Source organism: Littorina saxatilis, linkage group LG10, assembly GCF_037325665.1.
Source record: "Littorina saxatilis isolate snail1 linkage group LG10, US_GU_Lsax_2.0, whole genome shotgun sequence".
Classification (NCBI taxonomy): Eukaryota; Metazoa; Mollusca; class Gastropoda; order Littorinimorpha; family Littorinidae; genus Littorina; species Littorina saxatilis.
Window position 1 is genome coordinate 33,593,580 of NC_090254.1, and position 20,930 is coordinate 33,614,509.

The following is a 20,930-nucleotide window of genomic DNA, read 5'->3' on the forward strand; positions in this document are numbered from 1 at the left end:
GCTCAGAACATTCCCACCCAAGCATAGCCGCGCTAGGGGTACGCATTACCGTAAAGCTGGCAGTCATTGCTACCAAATGTCGTCTGTGTCTACCACTCGGTGGTGACTTAATGTGGGTCTATGTAAGCAGATGCCAGCGCAAGCAATCTGATGCAGAGTCAGGTGGCGGTTTGGTACAAGAGAACCTTAGAGGCCACAGCCTCGGCCGTCTAAGGGATCTGTGTGTCTGGAAGCATATTTGGTTTCTGAGGTTCAAGCGGAGCTGTTGCCTCTGCTCCCAAGTTCCCGTGTCTGGAGGCGTTTTTGGTTTGGAAGCAAACTTGTAGGTTGGGGCCTCTGCCTTTCAGGATGCCAAGACTACAAAATGTGTGTCTTGGGACACATTTAGCTTAGGGTTCCAGAAGTGGATCTGTGCTGTGCTGGGTCTGCTGCAAGCACACTAGAACCAGCTCGCAACAGTTGAGGTGAACAGATTTGTGACCAAGACCATCATCGGTTTCTCTCCGAGTGATGGGTGTGGGCAGAGAAAGTCTCCCAGACTGAGGGCATTCTCCCTTCTGTAGCGGATGAGACTAGACATCTCTTCCTTGAGAGTGTCACAACCTTCAAACACGTGTGTGAGGTGTCCAGTCTTGCCACACTGACAGACTACCTTGTCCAAGTAGATGCGGCTGCTGACCGTGCGCAAGCGACGCAACAGGCTCATGGGTCTCGGGGGGAGTGGGAGGTGGTGCCCTTTCCTATTGTAGGGGAGGTACAGGGGAGGTGCATCCATTCTCTCTCTTCACATGTTTGTGACAGTGTCTGCTCTCTTTCCTCTCTTTTTAGCTTGGCTTGCAGCAGTTTGGCTTCCTGGCAGGATAGCCGAATGTCTGTCACTGGCATGGTTGACATAGCCGCTGCTTTTGCTGCTCTGTCCGCCATTTCATTTTCCCGGATTCCTGTGTGGGATGGCAGCCACATGAGGGAAAAGTCTGCTCCTTTTGTCATAATTTGGTGGGCTAAGAAATGAATTTCAGTTTGCATCTCTCCTCTGTTCTTGGTACCATATGCAAGTGCTTGCAACGAGAATTTTGAGTCCGTAAGGATGACCACCCCCAGAAGTGGGGTTGGCAGATCGTTTATCAGTGTGCAGGCCATGTAGATAGCAAATAACTCTGCAGAGAAGATACTGATCCCCTTGTTTAGCTTGTATTTTCGTGTTATATCAAGTCCAGGAATCGACAAGGCACACCCAACCTCCCCTGACTGCAGGATCAAACCATCTGTGAAGACCTGTAGGTGGCTTTTAAATTAAAAAACGAGTCTCAGTTGTTCCCCTTCTTCTACTTACTTTAAATACCTTGCTACTTGGTGTGTGTGTGTGTGTGTGTGTGTGTGTGTGTGTGTGTGTGTGTGTGTGTGTGTGTGTGTGTATTTGGTATTGTTCTTCTTTTTTTTTAAATCATTTTTAGTAATGATTTATGAATAAACCTCCTTAATTACCAATTTATTGTGAGACCATTTTGATAAAACAAATTTATGAAAGCGCAAAAAAAAGGTACAACGGGTTTAAAAAAAAAAGTGATGTTCTTGAGCAAAATGAGTTTTTAAAAGGTTTTTAATTTTTTTTTTATCCAGTATTCACAATTTGTCGTCATAACTTGGTGAAGGGGGGAGTGGGGGGGATTTTTTGTATTTATTGTGAACAACAAGCTGATTTACTTAATTAGATCGTTTATGACCAAATATGAGCAGGATGACTTCATTACAAAAAATATATAGAGAATACTACATGGCTTGCTGTGTCGTACCAGATTTACACGAGTTGTTTTTTTAAATAGTGAACTGCGAGCGAAAGCGAGCTGTTCACTATTTGAAAAAGCAACGAGTGTAAATCTGGTACGACACAGCAAGCCATGTAGTATTCTGTTTATCCTACATTATATACTTCTGTGCCAGATCTAACTAAAAGTCACCGACAGCGCTATTGCCTTTAGATCAACCCGCTTTAGAACTTCAAACCACTTTACTCAATTTGACATTCATTCCTCCGCCATGACACACACTCTCAAACTAGGACAAAGTAGTTCGCCTTTGTTAACACTGTTAAGTTTAATATTGAACATTGATTAAATAAATTCGAACAACGAAATGATGGTCACTTCAAAATATACCAGATAAAAAGAAAAGCAGTGGCCACAGGATAAAAGAAACCAAAAGGAACAACAACAGCAAAGCATATCCTTCCGCGATAGGATGACAGTCAAGTCGGAGCCAGGCGAGTCGACAGCTTTCAGATGGTCACTTCTCGGTTTGGTGACTGGACAAATATTGGTTGATGTTGATGGTACCAACGTGCACAGGCCTTGCAAACAGTGTTGTTAGCGTTTGCTGGGATGTGATTGTGGCAGTGGCAGTGGAGACGGCTGGAGATGAAGTGGCCGTGCGAATCCAATGTGTCGTCTGCCGACACTGGCGACAGCTCCGAGACCGGTGCAGTGCCGTTTAGCATCAGACTGAAGCCACGGTGTTCCTCTTGGGAAATGCTGCTTAACGTTGTTGTGCCCAGATAGCTGCATTATTTTGGTCGGAGGAACGTTATTCTCGGAAAGTTTCTGCACTAGGAACTGGCGTGCAGAGTGGTTGGTGTAGATCTACCTCGGGTTGATGATCCCAGCTTTTCTTCACATGTCGCCCTGGCTTTGGTTTTGGATTGTCTTTCGCAAAATTGGAGATATTCTCTGCCATTACTGTCTTCATGCAAGGACACGTCTCCTCACTGCATGTGCCTGTGAGGTGTCACGCTGCGCAGACCAAAGTTGACTGTGTTTTGCCACCACAGAGTATTCAGGATTACTTCTGGATCTGCGACTCCGAGCTGTTTTGTCTGCCACAGCTTGTCAACATCTTCATCTTTCAGCGGTTGAGCCCTGTTAGGTAAGTTGCCACAACCTTCCTGTTTAACAATCTTCTGCTTTGTCTTCACGACTTCTCTCAGTTACAAGTGCAAATTCGGGGCCGTCTATAACGGGTGCACAGTAGTCTACTTTTTAGACTTCAACTGTCGATGGATGCTGCTGAGAAGGCCCCTCAGCGTGGGGATGGTTCATACTCTTTGCCATCCGGTTTTTTCAAACTCATGAAAAGAGAGCAGATAATTTTGCATAATTTTTGTGGTTGGATGGTGCTAATGTTTCTTTTGTCCCCGTGTTTCGCCATAAACGTCGATAGGCGACGTATATATCGTAAACCGTTTTTCGGAGAGTGTTCTTGTTCTTGTTTGTCTGAACGAATGAGTGTATTGGAGAAAAATCATAAATCATGGATGACTCGCTTTTTTCTTCATCGACTTCGTCATTCGCGTCATCACCAAACATGTCTTCGAACAGCTCATCACTCAAAAATTCTTTCAGTGTTGACAAATCGGTTTCGTGGCAGTTGCCATTTTGTTGCAAAAGTAGTTCTTCATGAATATGTAATTACTAATTTGCATAGCATGACCTTCCGGTTGACCTCATTTACATGATATACACACGTGTGATTTGAACGATTTTTATCTCACGGGTATCTCTCTCACGTATGTAGGATAAAGTTATCTTCGTAACTTTCTGCGAAAAACTGATTACAAAGCGGGATCACTCTCCAGTTAACGCCGCGCCTGTCTGTCACTTTTTAATCATCTCTCTGACGTCATTGTGTATTCTTCTTGCAAAAAAAAAATCAATTCAGCAGTATTTGTGTGCTTCGTAATTATCACTAATAGAAACAGCGAACGCTGTTATCTTGCTAATATTCACTTTTATCCCCATCCTCTTGCGGCATATGCGTGGGCCCCAAAGTCGAAATGATCGTTTTCTTGCAAACCATTGCTTCTCCTGCCATCCACTTGTTGTTTTTAGTTCTCAAAACTAAAGCCTAGGTCCCGCTATCACGAATATTTTGGCGAACCACAACGAGTTACCACGATTTTGCCACGACGATGTTTGCCACGAATGATTGCGAAAAATCGGCCGGACAGGAACGAAGCAATACGAACAACAACGACCTCGGCGATTTTCTTCACAAATCACAAATCGTTGTAGTTCGCCGTCAAAACTCGTCACAGTGGGACCCAGGCTTCAGATCATCGCGGCAATAGTAATAAGAACTTTTGGCACAACTGTGCTGCATACGCGCTGTGGCCTTGCAGTCTTTTTTCTCATTCGCTGCTTCGACTTATAAGCCCCGCCCATTTTTGCTAGCCGCCCCTAAACCCCCCCCCCCCTCCCCCCCCCCCGGTCCTCCTCCCCTTTCCTCCCGTCTCAACTGACCTTGTCTCTGAGTGCAGTTTCATAACATGATTTCTCAATGCAAAATATCTGCATGTACTTTAAATTACGAAAGGTGAGACAAAGACGTGCTTTTGTGTGTGTGTGTATGTGTGTGTGTGTGTGTGTGTGTGTGTGTGTGTGTGTGTGTGTGTGTGTGTGTGTCAGGGGGGGGGTCGCGTGCGTGCGTGTGTGTCTGTCTGTGTCTATATGTGTCTGTGTGTGTCTGTTTGGGTGTGTCTGTTTGTGTGTGTGTGTGTGTGTATGTGTGTGTGTGTTTGGGGGAAGTTAAAAGAATGAAAATGCTATGAGTTACCTGTGGGGGGGGGGGGGGGGGGTCTATAAAAACCGGAAGCCTTTTCAACCTTCTTCGTATTATCATGTTGTCGGTCTAGAAGACGGAAGGTCGTGAGTTCAAATCCCGGCCGCGGCCGCCTGGTGGGTTAAGGGTGGAGATTTTTCCGATATATCCCAGGTCAACTTGTGTGCAGACTTGCTTGTGCCTTATCCACCTTCGTGTTTACACGCAGGCACAAGACCAAGTACGCACGGTAAAGATCATGTTACCCATATCAGAGTTCGGTTGGTTATAGAAACACGAAAATACCCAGCATCCTTCCCCCGAAAGCGGCATATGGCTGCCTGAATGGCGGGGTAAAACGGTCATACACGTAAATCCGAGAAAATTTCAGCCCATGAACGAAACAAAAGAAAACATTAATATCAAACGGTCAGCATTTGTTTTCTCTCGGAAGCGTTTAGTGTGAAGTTTAAGCACCCATGTTCGGAGATTGCCGCTTTAAAAACCAAAAAAATGTAAGCATGTTTGTTTTCTATCGATGTGGCACTTTTCAGCACGTGTACGGGAACGTGTACGGGTAACGTCCTCAAATTCAGTTTTTACGTCACGCGTTTGCCAAGATCTGCAGTCTTGGTGGGAGCAAAAAAAACGTATGATTTGGAACAGTGGAGAAACAAGTGAGTCACGGTTGACGCAATATCTACACGTACACGTACAGGTCTTTGCTACACGTTCGATCATCTAGAACACTGTAATGTTCGGAGACTGCCCCTTTAAAAGAAAACATGCTGCATCGGCATTTTTGTCTCTCGGGCGCGATCAGAATGGGGGCTCAGCACCCATTTTTGGAGACACCCCCTTTTCAAAAGAAAAAGTGCTACTTATATAATTGTCCGAAATATCGGACGCGATCAGGGTTGGGGGTTGGCTGCGCATACGGCTGATGGATAGGCGCGAGTGAGTGTCTCTGTCGCGGTGGTCTAAAGTTGCATAGACGTGGTTTGACCGCATGAGATTAGTCCGGCGAAAGACTCCAAGGTGACCATGTCTGCTGCAGGCGAGGAGTCGTTTTGTGGAGAATCTCCGTTATGGGTAAGTTTTTCTGAGTTATGGGAGATGGGTTGGGGGGGGGGGGGGAGGGTGTACAAGTCTTTATATCTGTATTTATGTGTGTGTGTGTGTGTGGGTGTGTGTGTGTGTGTGTGTGTGTGTGTGTGTGTGTGTGTGTGTGTGTGTGTGTGCGTGCGTGCGTGCGTGCGTGCGTTTGTGTTTGTCTTTCTCTCTTTCTTTTTCTGTCTGTCTTTATTTCGTTCTTTGTCTCCAGTTCCGTTCATTTTCACCTACTACTGCATATTTTTCTTCATTTTTCTGGTTTCTTTCTTTCCTCCTTTCATATTTACATTTAGTCAAGTTTTGACTAAATGTTTTAACGTAGAGGGGGGAATCGAGACGAGGGTCGTGGTGTATGTGTGTGTGTGTGTGTGTGTGTGTGTGTGTGTGTGTGTGTGTCTGTCTGTCTGTCTGTCTGTCTGTCTGTGTGTGTGTGTGTGTGTGTGTGTGTAGAGCGATTCAGACTAAACTACTGAACCGATCTTTATGAAATTTGATATGGGAGTTCCTGGGAATGGTATCCCCGGACGTTTTTTTCTTTTTTTCGATAGATACCTTTGATGACGTCATATCCGGCTTTTTGTAAAAGTTGAGGCGGCACTGTCACACCCTCATTTTTCAATCAAATTGATTGAAATTTTGGCCAAGCAATCTTCGACGAAGGCCGGACTTCGGTATTGCATTTCAGCTTGGTGGCCATTAAAAATCTGAAAATTGTAAAAACAAAATTTGTTTTTAAAACGATCCAAATTTACGTTCATCTTATTCTTCATCATTTTCTGATTCCAAAAACATATAAATATGTTATATTCGGATTAAAAACAAGCTCTGAAAATTAAAAAATATAAAAATTATTAATAAAATAAAATTTCCGAAATCGATTTAAAAACAATTTCATCTTATTCCTTGTGGGTTCCTGATTCCAAAAACATATAGATATGATATGTTTGGATTAAAAACACGCTCAGAAAGGTAAAACGAAGAGAGGTACAGTAAAGCGTGCTATGAAGCACAGCGCAATCGCTACCGCGCCAAACAGGCTCGTCACTTTCCCTGCCTTTTGCACTAGCGGCGGACTACGTTCAGTTTCATTCTGTGAGTTCCACAGCTTGACTAAATGTAGTAATTTCGCCTTACGCGACTTGTTTGTTCTTCTTGTGTTCTTTCTTTTCTTCTCCACAGTAATAATGATTCGACATTTGTCATTACCATGCGAACAAAACATTTCTTTAAACTTGCATCACACTGGAGAAAGAAGCCTACGAGGACGTATTACATTACTAAATTATCGTTTGCCAATTCAGTCCTTCATTTCCAATAATAATTATACAATTAATAAATTGTAGCCGGCGCTATTTTGTTCCATCTCCGTTTTAAACAAGACCTTATTCTATTTGTATCATGACATAAACAATATATAGCATTTAGGATTTCTAACTCAAGCATAGTGCTTATTTTAAGTAATCCTAGTGAAAAAATAACAGTGGTGAGCATGATGAAATACTCATATTTCAGAAAACAAAAACAAAAGAAAAGCAAGATACAACAAGAGGCGAAGCCTTCAAGGCTCCCGTAAGAAATCGACAAACAGTAACACAAACTCAATCACTCCGTCACACATACACACACACAGTAAGCATAGACACGGTGCAAGAGTGGGAGACGCTAGATCTAGATCTGTCTGTCTGTAGCCTACTTACGGGGACACGACTGCCACTGAGATCGACACTGCCCTTTCGACAGCGCTTCCTCGCGCAAACACTGAAAACACGCTGTGCAGATCAACCTGTAGGAAATCTCCTTTGGTATCTTCTTTATCTATTTTTTCTGGAGCCGCTACGAAACCGAAAAATGTGAAATCGTCTTCCCCGAATCGGCGAATGCAGCTCGGTTAGAACTAAGAAGTGAATCTATACCACAATCCTTCACGCGATCTGACCTAACCTTGACCCCTGACCTGGTCTACATACCACACACAACACAAACCAGTCACCTGTTTTTACCCCCCCCAAAAAAAAACCACCACCCGTTTTCTTTGGATACACACTTTATCTACATACGTGCCGACGAAATGTTGATCATTGCTTCAATACTTTGAAGCTGTTGCTTGGATAATAACCCGGTAAAATTAGTATTTCGGTGTTCAGTCAAATGTTAAAGTTTCTATCGCACACGCACGCACGCACGCACGCACAGACAGACAAAAGTTAGCATCGCATAGGCTACACTTACGTGAGCCAAAAACCAACAGAAAAGCAAGATACAAAAACCAAAAGAAAAGCAAGACACAAAAACCAACAGAAAAGCAAGATACAAAAACCAACAGAAAAGCAAGACACAAAAACCAACAGAAAAGCAAGATACAAAAACCAACAGAAAAGCAAGATACAGAAACCAACAGAAAAGCAAGACACAAAACCCAACAGAAAAGCAAGATACAAAAACCAACAGAAAAGCAAGATACAGAAACCAACAGAAAAGCAAGACACAAAACCCAACAGAAAAGCAAGATACAACAAGTCGCGTAAGGCGAAAATACAATATTTAGTCAAGTAGCTGCCCTTTTTCAGCAAGACCGTATACTCGTAGCATCGTCAGTCCACCGCTCATGGCAAAGGCAGTGAAATTGACAAGAAGAGCGGGGTAGTAGTTGCGCTAAGAAGGATAGCACGCTTTTCTGTACCTCTCTTTGTTTTAACTTTCTGAGCGTGTTTTTAATCCAAACATATCATATCTATATGTTTTTGGAATCAGGAACCGACAAGGAATAAGATGAAAGTGTTTTTAAATTGATTTCGAAAAAAAAATTTTGATAATAATTTTTATATATTTAATTTTCAGAGCTTGTTTTTAATCCGAATATAACATATTTATATGTTTTTGGAATCAGCAAATGATGGAGAATAAGATAAACGTAAATTTGGATCGTTTTATAAATTTTTATTTTTTTTTACAATTTTCCGATTTTTAATGACCAAAGTCATAAATTAATTTTTAAGCCACCAAGCTGAAATGCAATACCGAACCCCGGGCTTCGTCGAAGATTACTTGACCAAAATTTCAACCAATTTGGTTGAAAAATGAGGGCGTGACAGTGCCGCCTCAACTTTCACGAAAAGCCGGATATGACGTCATCAAAGACATTTATCAAAAAAATGAAAAAAACGTTCGGGGATTTCATACCCAGGAACTCTCATGTCAAATTTCATAAAGATCGGTCCAGTAGTTTAGTCTGAATCGCTCTACACACACACACAGACACACACACAGACACACGCACATACACCATACCCTCGTTTCGATTCCCCCTCGATGTTAAAATATTTAGTCAAAACTTGACTAAATATAAAAACCAACAGAAAAGCAAGATACAGAAACCAACAGAAAAGCAAGACACAAAAACCAACAGAAAAGCAAGACACAAAAACCAACAGAAAAGCAAGACACAAAAACCAACAGAAAAGCAAGACACAAAAACCAACAGAAAAGCAAGATACAAAAACCAACAGAAAAGCAAGATACAAAAACCAACAGAAAAGCAAGACACAAAAACCAACAGAAAAGCAAGATACAGAAACCAACAGAAAAGCAAGACACAAAAACCAACAGAAAAGCAAGATACAGAAACCAACAGAAAAGCAAGATACAAAAACCAACAGAAAAGCAAGATACAGAAACCAACAGAAAAGCAAGACACAAAAACCAACAGAAAAGCAAGATACAAAAACCAACAGAAAAGCAAGATACAAAAACCAACAGAAAAGCAAGACACAGAAACCAACAGAAAAGCAAGACACAAAAACCAACAGAAAAGCAAGATACAAAAACCAACAGAAAAGCAAGATACAAAAACATGAAAAAATCAGAAACGGGATCGGTGTGGTAATGCAGAAGGTGATTTAACACCAACTTCTTTTTTTTTTAAATGGGACAACGAGAGAACAAACAATAAGTATAAAATAAGTATAATGGAAAAAGAATAAGATGAAGAAGACTTGGAGCGCCAATATTTGGAAAGAGTGAATCTAATTTCAGTAATAATAAGTGCACAAAAGACACAAACATAGGGTTAAGACGTTTAGTGATAAGGGAAAATGTCACTAGATGTGCACACAAATCGAGGCACAGAAGACACAAACACAGGGTTAATACGTTTAGTGGTGAGGGAAAATGTCACTAGATGTGCACACAAATCGAGGCACAGAAGACACAAACACAGGGTTAATACGTTTAGTGGTGAGGGAAAATGTCACTAGATGTGCACACAAATCGAGGCACAGAAGACACAAACACAGGGTTAATACGTTTAGTGATAAGGGAAAATGTCACTAGATGTACACACAAATCGAGGCACAGAAGACACAAACACAGGGTTAATACGTTTAGTGATAAGGGAAAATGTCACTAGATGTGCACACAAATCGAGGCACAGAAGACACAAACACAGTGTTAATACGTTTAGTGATAAGCGAAAATGTCACTAGATGTACACACAAATCGAAGCACAGAAGACACAAACACAGGGTTAATACGTTTAGTGATAAGGGAAAATGTCACTAGATGTGCACACAAATCGAGGCACAGAAGACACAAACACAGGGTTAATACGTTTAGTGATGGGGGAAAATGTCACTAGATGTACACACAAATCGAGGCACAGAAGACACAAACACAGGGTTAATACGTTTAGTGATAAGGGAAAATGTCACTAGATGTGCACACAAATCGAGGCACAGAAGACACAAACACAGGGTTAATACGTTTAGTGATGGGGGAAAATGTCACTAGATGTACTCACAAATCGAGGCACAGAAGACACAAACACAGGGTTAATACGTTTAGTGATAAGGGAAAATGTCACTAGATGTGCACACAAATCGAGGCACAGAAGACACAAACACAGGGTTAATACGTTTAGTGATAAGGGAAAATGTCACTAGATGTGCACACAAATCGAGGCACAGAAGACACAAACACAGGGTTAATACGTTTAGTGATAAGGGAAAATGTCACTAGATGTACACACAAATCGAGGCACAGAAGACACAAACACAGGGTTAATACGTTTAGTGATGGGGGAAAATGTCACCAGATGTACACACAAATCGAGGCACAGAAGACACAAAAACAGGGTTAATACGTTTAGTGATAAGGGAAAATGTCACTAGATGTGCACACAAAATCGAGGCACAGAAGACACAAACACAGGGTTAATACGTTTAGTGATAAGGGAAAATGTCACTAGATGTCCACACAAATCGAGGCACAGAAGACACAAACACAGGGTTAATACGTTTAGTAATAAGGGAAAATGTCACTAGATGTGCACACAAATCGAGGCACAGAAGACACAAACACACGGTTAATACGTTTAGTGATAAGGTAAAATGTCACTAGATGTACACACAAATCGAGGCACAGAAGACACAAACACAGGGTTAATACGTTTAGTGATAAGGTAAAATGTCACTAGATGTGCACACAAATCGAGGCACAGAAGACACAAACACAGGGTTAATACGTTTAGTGATAAGGGAAAATGTCACTAGATGTACACACAAATCGAGGCACAGAAGACACAAACACAGGGTTAATACGTTTAGTGATGGGGGAAAATGTCACTAGATGTACACACAAATCGAGGCACAGAAGACACAAACACAGGGTTAATACGCTTAGTGATAAGGGAAAATGTCACTAGATGTACACACAAATCGAGGCACAGAAGACAAAAACACAGGGTTAATACGTTTAGTGATGGGGGAAAATGTCACCAGATGTACACACAAATCGAGGCACAGAAGACACAAAAACAGGGTTAATACGCTTAGTGATGGGGGAAAATGTCACTAGATGTGCACACAAATCGAGGCACAGAAGACACAAACACAGGGTTAATACGTTTAGTGATAAGCGAAAATGTCACTAGATGTACACACAAATCGAGGCACAGAAGACACAAACACAGGGTTAATACGTTTAGTGATAAGGGAAAATGTCACTAGATGTGCACACAAATCGAGGCACAGAAGACACAAACACAGGGTTAATACGTTTAGTGATGGGGGAAAATGTCACTAGATGTACACACAAATCGAGGCACAGAAGACACAAACACAGGGTTAATACGTTTAGTGATAAGGGAAAATGTCACTAGATGTGCACACAAATCGAGGCACAGAAGACACAAACACAGGGTTAATACGTTTAGTGATAAGGGAAAATGTCACTAGATGTACACACAAATCGAGGCACAGAAGACACAAACACAGGGTTAATACGTTTAGTGATGGGGGAAAATGTCACTAGATGTACACACAAATCGAGGCACAGAAGACACAAACACAGGGTTAATACGTTTAGTGATAAGGGAAAATGTCACTAGATGTGCACACAAATCGAGGCACAGAAGACACAAACACAGGGTTAATACGTTTAGTGATAAGGGAAAATGTCACTAGATGTACACACAAATCGAGGCACAGAAGACACAAACACAGGGTTAATACGTTTAGTGATGGGGGAAAATGTCACCAGATGTACACACAAATCGAGGCACAGAAGACACAAACACAGGGTTAATACGTTTAGTGATAAGGGAAAATGTCACTAGATGTGCACACAAATCGAGGCACAGAAGACACAAACACACGGTTAATACGTTTAGTGATAAGGGAAAATGTCACTAGATGTCCACACAAATCGAGGCACAGAAGACACAAACACAGGGTTAATACGTTTAGTAATAAGGGAAAATGTCACTAGATGTGCACACAAATCGAGGCACAGAAGACACAAACACAGGGTTAATACGTTTAGTGATAAGGTAAAATGTCACTAGATGTGCACACAAATCGAGGCACAGGAGACACAAACACAGGGTTAATACGTTTAGTGATAAGGGAAAATGTCACTAGATGTACACGCAAATCGAGGCACAGAAGACACAAACACAGGGTTAATACGTTTAGTGATAAGGGAAAATGTCACTAGATGTACACACAAATCGAGGCACAGAAGACACAAACACAGGGTTTATACGTTTAGTGATGGGGGAAAATGTCACTAGATGTACACATAAATCGAGGCACAGAAGACACAAACACAGGGTTAATACGTTTAGTGATGGGGGAAAATGTCACTAGATGTACACACAAATCGAGGCACAGAAGACACAAACACAGGGTTAATACGTTTAGTGATAAAGGAAAATGTCACTAGATGTACACACAAATCGAGGCACAGAAGACACAAACACAGGGTTAATACGTTTACTTTAGTGATAAGGGAAAATGTCACTAGATGTACACACAAATCGAGGCACAGAAGACACAAACACAGGGTTAATACGCTTAGTGATGGGGGAAAATGTCACTAGATGTACACACAAATCGAGGCACAGAAGACACAAACACAGGGTTAATACGTTTAGTGATAAGGGAAAATGTCACTAGATGTACACACAAATCGAGGCACAGAAGACACAAACACAGGGTTAATACGTTTAGTGATGGGGGAAAATGTCACTAGATGTACACATAAATCGAGGCACAGAAGACACAAACACAGGGTTAATACGTTTAGTGATAAGGGAAAATGTCACTAGATGTACACACAAATCGAGGCACAGAAGACACAAACACAGGGTTAATACGTTTAGTGATAAAGGAAAATGTCACTAGATGTACACACAAATCGAGGCACAGAAGACACAAACACAGGGTTAATACGTTTAGTGATGGGGGAAAATGTCACTAGATGTACACACAAATCGAGGCACAGAAGACACAAACACAGGGTTAATACGCTTAGTGATGGGGGAAAATGTCACTAGATGTGCACACAAATCGAGGCACAGAAGACACAAACACAGGGTTAATACGTTTAGTGATAAGGAAAAATGTTACTAGATGTGCACACAAATCGAGTCACAGAAGACACAAACACAGGGTTAATACGTTTAGTGATAAGGGAAAATGTCACTAGATGTGCACACAAATCGAGGCGTAATTAATAAATCAAAACAACAGCAAAATAAATGAGAACAGAAATCAAGAACAATTGATCAGGCAGCACATGTCACACCACAGTGTCAAATAAACATATTGAGATTAAATGTAGAGGCTCATTTACGGAACCTGCCCGTCTGTCTAATAAAGTCGTGTACAATTACAAATATGGTCTGGTTAACAGTTTTGGAATATTGCGGGATGCCTTTCAATAATATTTCGATAAAAGTATAATCATGCCTTTCAATAGTATTTCGATAAAATTATAATCATCGATACAAGGGACAATATTTATAACAAATAAGGTTCAGCAGTCTCTAGGTAAACCGCACTCGCATTGGGGCCAATCATTATAAGGTGCCGCTTACATAAATCAGAATTGAAATCACTCATGAATACCAATACGTAATCTGCACCGATGGACGTGTTTAAATATTTCTCCAAAATAATAATGACATGGTACTTTAGAATCAACATTGAACCACAAAAAGTTAAACTCGCTCAAAGATGTGGTCATTTTAATATTGTCTGGTAAGTCGTTCCACAGAACAGTCGTTTTCGGAATAAAGGAGGTTTGGAAATAATTCTGTTCTAGGCACAGATCTTTCTAACGGTCTTCGTCTGTGATACGGATTTATATCAGATACAAGAGGGGGCAATACATTCACAAAATACCGGGGCATTTATTATGTACCATCTTATAAAAACCATGTCCTTCCTTCTTCAAGGCTGCATAGCCCACTTTCCTCATAGAGTTTTGCATGGCTAGTACCTTTAACTCTACCAATTATTTATTATTCGTAATGCTTCTAAGCGTCATTTTTCTAAAGCATCTGCCATTATTTTAGTGCAGTTATCCCAGACAACATCTGCCTAATCAAAATGCGGTAAAATAAAAGACATACATTATTTCCAAACTTTTTCGACTTCGTCTACATTGATAAAATCGTAAATTCGTTTTTTTGACTCTACTTTTGATGTGGGCATCCCACTTGCAGGTACTCGGTAAAATCACTTCAAGGTGTTTGTGTTGATCTACTTTCTGTAAAAAAAAAAAAAAAAACATTGTTGAAAAACAAGGGTTGAGAGGGATTAAATCACGTTGAATATTTAACAAATCAGTCTTAGTCTCGTTAAATTTAGCTTTCCATTTATTAGCCCCTTCACTAATGTTATTCAGATTTTGATTTGATATATTGGTTCGTCTGTCTACATCTTCTAATGCAAGGTACATGCTTGTGTCGTCAGCAAACAACTTTGATTAAAAAAAAACCTCTTTGATAACACGCGCACACGATTACGTCTGAATGCAAATAGTTTTTGTAGAGTATCATAATTTTAAACTTTCTGAAGGTATACTTATATATACTTGGACGTGGCAGTTTGTAATCACTTTGAAACAGCGCTTAAATATCACTCAACCTGCATATTATTCAGAGTACGATCACTTATACCTCTTCTGATGCAATTTTTCAAAATGGGGGTAATACTGTAGTACGTTTTGCAGGTCAATTGTTTTTTGTTTTTTTTAAATGTATAAGTGATTGTGTGGACAAAAAAATACACGCACACAAGAGCGTGTATCCATGCTCATAAAATAACTCATAATGTTGAAGGAAAACGGAGACAAACCCAGGCTTATTTTTTTATTTTTTTATATCACTGCAGAATATCGTGATTACTGCATTGGATGCAGAGGTTACACGCCGAATCTCGGTGGTTATAACAAACCTTGGTCAAAGTTAGCGGATCATGTAAAACGCTAGCTTTAGCGAGATTTTTCATGACGGCGAACTGAGTCGAAGATTTTTAATGTCCTCTGAGACGAGATGTGTAAACTATTTAATTCAACTTGGCTCAGTTTTTGTTTTGCTTTTTGGTTGAAGTTTTTTTATGCTGTTTTCATATTTAGATGCGGTGATATGATACTATGGTAATACGAGCCATTAAGATGTAACCTATATTTATTCCGACCTCTGCTTCTGTTGATCTGTGCACTGCACTTCTCGTCATAAAAACCCTTGGCAGATAAGTTGTGTAGATCATTATGATTAGACAGTTTATTTGTGTGACTCAAAATGATATCACTCAAAAGGCCATCCATTCTCCTACCATATTCAGCAAACAAATTCATTTTACATCAGGTAATGTTAATACATTGGAACCTACAACCCTTACACCCCCAAAAATCAAATTCACAAAGCAAGGTTCCCGCTTTAAAATCATAAAAAAAAGAAGCTGAAACGGCTCAGGTTTTGTGTGCTTTTTGGAAAGAACAACCAAATTTTATCCAAAAAAGTCAGCTTTGTTACGTTCACCTATATCTTGTCTAACAATGACGTTATGTCATGCTAAACGGTGTAGGTGTCATTCTTCTCAGATGCAGTAAAAGTACGTGGTTTTTGAAGTCGTTTTTAGAGTATCTGTCTTACAGGATACATCATTATTTTTAAAAATCGCTCTGATATGTCGCATAACAACACAACTAATGTCTCAACTGACTTCAGATTCCATGTGTATTGTCCGACACGTGTTAGCACAAAGCTCCAAAAGCCTGAAATGCAAAGCATCAAAGGAGTTAACCCTTGTTTCATGATCCGCTAAAAGGGCATTAATTCATCCACTTCATTAGCCTAGATATAAAGCATTTTCAAGAAATTTGCTGCTGGCGCGTCTCAGTTATGGTACTAGTATAACGAATGTTCTTCATATTTTCTTGAGATGAAATCCACTAGAAAACGTCTCAGTTATTGTAGTACTAGTAAAACGAATGCTCCTCATATTTCGTAAGAGGAAATCCACTGGAAAACGTCTCGAAAATGGTGTTGTAGACAATTTATCTTCCAGTTTTGTTTGGCAGTTTTATTATTATTAAATTTATTTTATATTTTATTGCCCCGCTTTCCTACTTTGCTTTGCTCTTGGTGTCGTTATTTCGTGCTCCGGTTTTTCACACGGGACGCCGAAAACCGCTGGCGTATAATGGCCCCCCATGACCCCATTGTCCTCAATGTCACAGCCTCACCTGGTACTGCAGCACCGGGTCGCAATAGAGCTAATGATGATTTGAGCAGACCAGGCGTACACCAACTTTGACAACGCAAACCTAGTGTTTGGAAACAACTTCAACTTGACAGCTCTCTCCTCCCCCTCTCTCTCTCTCTCTCTCTCTCTCTCTCTCTCTCTCTCTCTCTCTCTCTCTCTCTCTCTCTCTCTCGCTCTCAGTCTTTCTCTCTCTCTCTCTCTCACTCTCTCTCTCTCTCTCTCTCGCTCTCCCCCCCCCCCCTCTCTCTCTCTCTCTCTTTCTCTTCTCTCTCTCTCTTTGTTTCTCTCTCTTTCTCTCTCTTTCTCTGCACACTCTCTCTTTCTCTCTCTCTCTCTTTCTCTCTCTCCGGGCCCTCCCTCTCTCTCCCTCTCTCGCTCTCTCTCTCTCCCTCCCTCTCTCTCTCTCTCTCTCTCTCTCTCTCTCACACCCACACACACACTCTCTCTCTCTTTCTCTCTCTCTCTCTTTCTCTCTCGCACTTCCTCTCTCTCTCTCCCTCTCTCTCCTTCTCTCCCTCTCTCTCCTTCTCTCTCTCTCTTTCTCTCTCTCTCTCTCTCTCTCTCTCTCTCACTCTCTCAGCACCCCACCCTGTCTCAGTGCAAAAGGGGAAAGCACCCCACCCTGTCTCAGTGCAAAAGGGGAAAGCACACCACCCTATTTCCGTGCAACACGACAGTTGAATGCCCGTCAGTAGGGTGACAGTTTTCCCGGTCCGCATTTGAAACACCGTATCGATTTCAGTTTGACAATGATAGTATAATGAGTTGCAGAGACCTTCATTATAATATGTAGCCTAAGCTACGACAGAGCCTCTGGGTTTTGTGAATGAACAAAGCTGCGTCGTAGGGAGCTCGACTATTTTAGACTTACTGGTTTTCAATTTCGCACGGGTGCATTGTTAACTGTGTCTCGTAATGAAATACGATACGATATCGTTTGACATTTTCATTTGACCCTAGTAGAACTGTGTCCAAAAAAGAAGTGCAGAGCGACCTAGATTCTATGGAGATAAAATAGACCAAACAAATGTTTGTGCATGTTATCTAAGTGGGTGAATGTCATAAACTTCCCTGGCGAGACGGTACGTAACCACAACCAAAACAATGATAAAAAATAATGGCGGTGCACACACAGCCACAGAAATATAGACACAGTCATTGAAAAACATACTCCCACACGCAAGCATGCACGCACGTACGTACTTTCGTACGCTCGTACAAACACACACACGACATGACACGACACGCAAAGACACACACACGACACCACACCACACACACACACACACACACATATCGATTTCTATTATTTGATGACTTAGCATTATGCCGGTGTGCTCGGTAAATCCGGCACATTGCAGAAGGTAGTCTTTCCGCGCTACTTTTTGGTTTGTAACGTTCACACATGCATTTGGTATCACCACAAGAAGTTACCAGATGCTTCAATGAATAGATATTGCAATAAATCATAATTCATATCTAAAAGTGGAGTTTTTGTGCATGTTCTTGGTTATGCTCAATACACTGAGACCACCGATACCACAATGTGGAGCTGAAACAAAGCAAACGCAATGTTTTTTTGCGAAAAAAAGTTACAGGCTGCTCCTGGATTTTTTTCAAAATTAGTTAATCCGTTTTGACGATCTCAGTTTCAGCCTTGAGCAAAAGAAAAATGGGCGGAGCTTAGGTTTGTTCCATCTCTAATGCGATTTGCAAAACGGGCAAGATAAGGCCCGTATAGATGAAATATTTACTCTTGCTGATAGAATAGCCTATTTTGATCACTTCCTAGAGAGAGAGAAATTTAAGTTTTACGCCCTCACGGCAAAGCCATTAGGGGCATGTTCCCGGGTTTTAACCCGACTTTAGATGAGATACACAAGTGTATGCGTGTTTAGGTGGTATCAGCCATCTGAACTTATGGCAGAATGACCGAGGTCTTTTATGTGCCACTGTGGTGACACGGGGGTGGGAGATGGATACCGTCTCTGCCGGTCTGCACATTAAGTTGACCCGTGTCATTCACGGCCCGGATTCGAACCAGCGACCCGCTATCACTTCCTATCAGTGGATGGCATGGAAGTAGTGAATTATGTATGCTGTGTGCAAACACGAAATGATCAAGCTCTGAGGTGTTTGCTCGGCTAGATGTTTCAGCTCTAAGCAAATGTTGATCCCGGAACACTGCCTATGACTCCTACATAACAGTTGCGAGCACCGACTGCGATCAAAGAGTGTTATCCTACGGAAATCCATTACACTAGGCTTTGCTGCGATAAAGAGGCCCCTCAGAGCTGGAACACTACCACCGTCTCAGAGCTTTGTACCCGTGTTATAATAATAATTGTCAGTAAGTACTGGTGTCACATGACTGATGTGAACCAGTTAATTGGCTAATGGCGATGCGCTTAAATCTGTTAGCGCACTCTTGGAGTGCGCTAACTTTTCCACAGAGCGTATTCTTACGCCCTTTGCCAAAGCGAGACTGTACTCTCATCCTCAGAATTAATTAATGACATGTAGCTTATATTCTCCACAATACCAAATGACCATAAATTCCCTGCTTCTCAATTAAAGCAGAAGTGGGGTTTTTTTCTGACAGATTGCATGTGCCTGTGCCACAGTGCGGCTGCCACTGATCTAAAAATAGAAGCCGCTGTGTTTCATCTCATTTTCGCCGACTTGCATAGATTCTTCTCATAATATGCCGTGTTAGTGGCATGTAGCTTATCATCCACATTTCCAAATGATGAGTTAGCATACAATTCCCAGCGGCTAACAGAAAACACAAGTGTTATTCCGATAACGTACACAGCATTTGGAAGACTGATTCGATCGACTCTGTCATACGTAGCAGACTACACTGAAATACGACTGCCTCAGTTCAGTAAATGAATGGTTTCGGAATTATTATTTCAAGGCAAGAACAATCGTAATCGAAAACGTGTAGGGTTCAGAACGTTCTTACCATATAATTATAAGACTTATTACCAGCCTACCTGGCTCATTCGTGCAGACTCAGTGACAGTGCAGACTGCAGTGGTTCGATTGTTCTTGCCTAGCAGACGACATAAACCCCGCTCAGCAAATTAACATGTTGGGCAAATGTGAACGAAAAAACGATGGGGATGTAATACGTGTAGGGTTCAGAGCATTCTTACCGTTCATATTTAGTATCAGACTCCCCGATGAGTGAAGATACAACACGAGAAATATGCCACATTTATTTTAAAAATGTGCGAACCGTCGAGTCCTTCGTGGGGTAGTCAATTCAAGGGGAGTCACTCCGCACAGTCAATCCATCGAAGCTCGACTGAAGGTTTCGAATTGCAAATAATGAAGAGCACAGTCCTTTTTCCAAGTTCAAATGAGGTATCTCTGAAAGATCATCACTGTTCAGCTTAACGCTACACTGGAATTTACCAACAGAAATTAAAATGCGTGAGACGAAAGCACGACACACTTGAGACACCGGCCCACACAAAAGTAGATCTTACTGTACACGACCTGACCACACAGTTATGCCTATTCAAATGCGCGTAGCAAAATGTGCGTTTTGAATCTTCTTTTTTCTATGGCGGTACTGACAATATCGTTATTGAAACAATCCCAGTGCACTAAGGGATTTATAGAGCAAATCTCGAAAATAATTATTGAACTCAGCGCTATGCGCTTCGTTCAATAATGAATTTTCTCGATTTGCTCTATAAATCCCTTAGTGCACTGGGATGTCTCAATAACTTAAATAATAATAATATGGGAGATTTATAGAGCGCTTGACGTTCTCTAAGCGCTTTACAATGAAAAAACATACATATATACATACGTCTTTCGTGTTACCGTGTTATCGGCATTAACGCTGACGGGGTCTATGTCGACCAAATTGGATGTATTCCCTGTGGATAGAATTCCTGTAGGCGTTTTCTTTCGTTAAGTTATCGATTTCAACTTTTATTCCAAAAAATTCAAAACGGAATCGAATTTCAAAACAAAAAAAATTCTACCGATGTCGCTAAAGCATCACGTGATTTTCAGCGTGATTCGACGAAACGCTACAGAAAATCACGTGATGCTTTAGCGACATCGGTAGAATTTGATGTTTTTCTATTTTTTTTCGCATTTTTTAGAAATTCGATTCCGTTTTGAACAGGTACAGGTATACAGGGAAAACGCCTA

General features: G+C 41.2%; 1 protein-coding gene across 1 annotated transcript in view; it reads left to right on the forward strand.

The window, feature by feature from the left end:
* Nucleotides 1–5,491: 5,491 nt before the first annotated feature.
* Nucleotides 5,492–20,930, forward strand: part of LOC138978637 (multidrug resistance-associated protein 1-like) — a 109,013-nt gene continuing 93,574 nt past the window's right edge. Inside the window, exon 1 of the mRNA XM_070351398.1 lies at nucleotides 5,492–5,682. Within this exon, the coding sequence (XP_070207499.1) occupies nucleotides 5,635–5,682 (48 nt within the window). The 5' untranslated portion in view covers nucleotides 5,492–5,634. The remainder of the gene's footprint in view (nucleotides 5,683–20,930) is intronic.